Here is a 2,942-nt window from a genome sequence, read left to right as displayed (position 1 = left end):
CTGCGGCGGGGAAGGGGCAGTGGGCGGGTGGGAGAGTGGGCGGACGACAGGTGGAGGCGCGATGTCAGCATTGCGACCGTTCGAAGGCCGTTCCCCCCACAGTGGTGCAGTCACCCGTCGAATTGATAATATTAAAATGACGTGGATTTATCCAGGGATAAAAAAACACCAGCAGATGACAGCACAGCAAAATCAATTGTTTTGCTGCGCTATGCTCCCTGCCTTCACCATCACGTACTGATCAGTGTTGTCAAGTATGGTAAAATAACCCACTCTTGACCTGCACGAGGTGGACGAGACCCTTAACCAGCAGTGGGTGGACTATAGGGGCTGTACATGCACACATTTATTTCTGAAAGCTCTTCCGAGTCTGCAGCTCGCATTACGTAGCTGATGCTTTCACCCCGACTTTGGGTCAGGATGGGCACTCAATAATGTTTATCAGAGATACTGTAGACGTAGATGTTGAACCTTTAATTACGATGCCTCATTTACTCAATAACTGTGGAAATATGAATGCGAAAGACAATAATAAAATATATATTTAAACATTAATAACTATTTAAACATTAATAAAATGTCTGCTGGCTGAGTCGCCCTTGACAGCTCAATCGCCTCACTTGGGAAATAAACTTCTGAACTTCTTAACTGCAAACTAGATTCGAAACTTTCGTGACTGCAGGAATTACTCTTTGGTTCTTTCTGTAAAGTAAAGTAGAAAATAAAAGAATAATAGAATTCGACGTTTTGATTGTAACACAAGCAACCATCACCAGGTAAGAATGAATGAAAAAAAGTGAGCTACTAGTCCTACTAGTCTTGCAAGTGATGCTCTTTGAAATCCATACCTACATGCACACAGCTCGAAGGGTCTGGTGGACATGGCACTGTTGGATGCCACCTTGAAACAAGTAACGCAATTCACATCACCCGAGCCAGCGGCGGGCACATGGAGGGTTCAGATACGACATCGTCGGAAAAGGCGAAGGCTAACAAGTTTTCTGCAAGGCTCAACTGGGAAACAGTGAGTTGGCAGTCCCTCCCATGTTAACGTTGTTATACCCACCACTCAATCACTAGCCCCGCACATATGTATCGAGTGGCCTTCTGGATGTTTCTGATGGTGGTCCTGCCTTCTTCCAACAGGTTCCGCCTACTCTTTTGCCAAGCCCACCCACTATTAAGGTAGCCCCGCCCTTTGCAGGCATCACGAGTCACGCACGAGGCCAGAAAATTCGAAATTGGGGCCAATATTCAAATTTCCAAAAAAGCTTCAGGACACAGGGCCAGCATTTATGAAACTTGGACGACCGATTGATGAGACGTTGTGAAAAGGCGCAACACAGAACCGCACGCGGGGGTGAGAGGCAACACAGCGGCGCTCTTACCAACGAAGAACTGCATCATGCGCGGCGTGTGGTGGGGCGTGACCGCGATGCGAAGCATCTCCTCGCCACGAGGCACCGTCGGGTAGTTGATGGCCTGCACGTAGATGTTGTGTTGGGCCATCAGCTCGTTGCTGATCTCTGTGTTCTTAGCAGCGTTGGCGACCTGCAGGGGTGCGGCGGGAGGCAGCGGTTTAATGTCGAAAAACCCGTTTAGCCTCAACTCTCTCCCATGTGTTTTTGCCTGTTAAGCGGTCCAACACCAAAAACGCATCGGACAGCTATGCTGCACAACTGTGAAATGCTGCATCGACGTTGCGCCTTTTGTTAAAATGCCTTGTGCACATGGAAGGAGACTGAATCTGCACCGACAGTATGTCCTCAAATTACTGGACCGATTCAGGCATGGGATGCACTGGTATCTCAGGTTCTATAACAAAACCCCCGTTACTTCCATTAAGACCAAATCTATCCCATTCATAGCTTGTGATGTTATTCAGTTTGATTTCAAAGTGAAAGGCAATTCTAAAACACACAATCGAATTCTAAAGTTGTTACAAATTGAATATGGTAGCAGTTACAAGACCTCAAGAGTTCAGCGCCCATAATAAATTTGCTTCTGCACCTCATTTGGCTAACTTCCATCTCTTCCAATTAAAAATATTGATTTTCACTGCCATATAACGAACGATTATCCCAGTGGCTGAGAAAGTGGAAAGTACTGCCCACTCCTGTATGGATCAGAGGTCACGTGAAGGGATGTTACGCGCTAGCTCCGTGATACCCACTTCTGTGAGCAATTCTCCAACAAATATTTGCACTGCTCTAAGAATTCCGAATGGATATACTTAAGTCTTATGAGAGACCATATCGATCGCACTCTCCAGATCAAATCTGGAAAAAAAATATTCATTTTACATTTACAAAAAAAAGCATGGCCTCACCAGCACAGGAATGATGTGGCTGGGGCAGTGAATCACGGGCAGCCCGGCATCCATGAGCAGCTGGCGCATGTATTTGACGTTGCGCTGGTGTGAACGGCGCAGCGCCTGCCCCTCGGCACTGCGCAGCACGCGCACGCTCTCCAACGCGCCGGCCAGCACCATCGGGGGCAGCGCCGTGGTGAAGATGAAGCCGGCGGCGTAGGAGCGCACGGTGTCGATGAGCGACGCCGTGCTCGCCACGTAGCCGCCCACGCAGCCGAAGGCCTTGCCTGCCGGCGCAGAATAAAACATGTATGGAAGTCACATTGGGTCTAGATTTAAAACGAATTTCTCAAGAACTGCTTTTTGAGTTGAATTTGTCATCCTTTCCTCCCACACCTCCGATTAGCACGGTTGGCTACGTACGGTGTGAAACAGGTGCACCATACATACATAGACACAGCCGGCAAACAAATAGACAGACGGAGCGTGGCAGCATAATTCGCGCTGAAGTGTAAAATGCAGAGACATCGTCAAATAAAAAGCTTGTGCTACTTGCGGCTTTGGTGATGGAAATAGGGATAATGGAGAAAAATATACCAAATGTATTAATATACTTATTTCTGTGTTACCA

The 2,942-nt window shown here is 47.6% G+C and overlaps 1 protein-coding gene across 4 annotated transcripts in view; it reads right to left on the bottom strand.

Annotated features, from left to right (window-relative positions):
* LOC116949309 (5-aminolevulinate synthase, non-specific, mitochondrial-like) overlaps window positions 1-2,942 on the bottom strand; it is a 40,663-nt gene that overhangs the window by 5,611 nt on the left and 32,110 nt on the right. For all 4 annotated transcript variants that reach the window (XR_012946051.1, XM_032966453.2, XM_032966452.2 and 1 more), the window contains 2 exons: window positions 2,330-2,598; window positions 1,389-1,551 (listed from right to left, as the gene is read on the bottom strand). Coding sequence is in view for 3 of the 4 variants with exons in the window: in XM_032966453.2 (XP_032822344.1) it covers window positions 1,389-1,551; window positions 2,330-2,598 (432 nt within the window). In the remaining variant the exon portion in view is untranslated. The remainder of the gene's footprint in view (window positions 1-1,388; window positions 1,552-2,329; window positions 2,599-2,942) is intronic.

This window comes from Petromyzon marinus, chromosome 36 (genome assembly GCF_048934315.1).
Source record: "Petromyzon marinus isolate PM22_M1 ecotype Great Lakes invasive population chromosome 36, UKy_Petmar_22M1.pri1.0, whole genome shotgun sequence".
NCBI classification, from domain to species: Eukaryota; Metazoa; Chordata; class Hyperoartia; order Petromyzontiformes; family Petromyzontidae; genus Petromyzon; species Petromyzon marinus.
The sequence above is the reverse complement of the archived record's forward strand: the minus strand, read 5'-3'. Positions and strand labels throughout refer to the sequence as shown.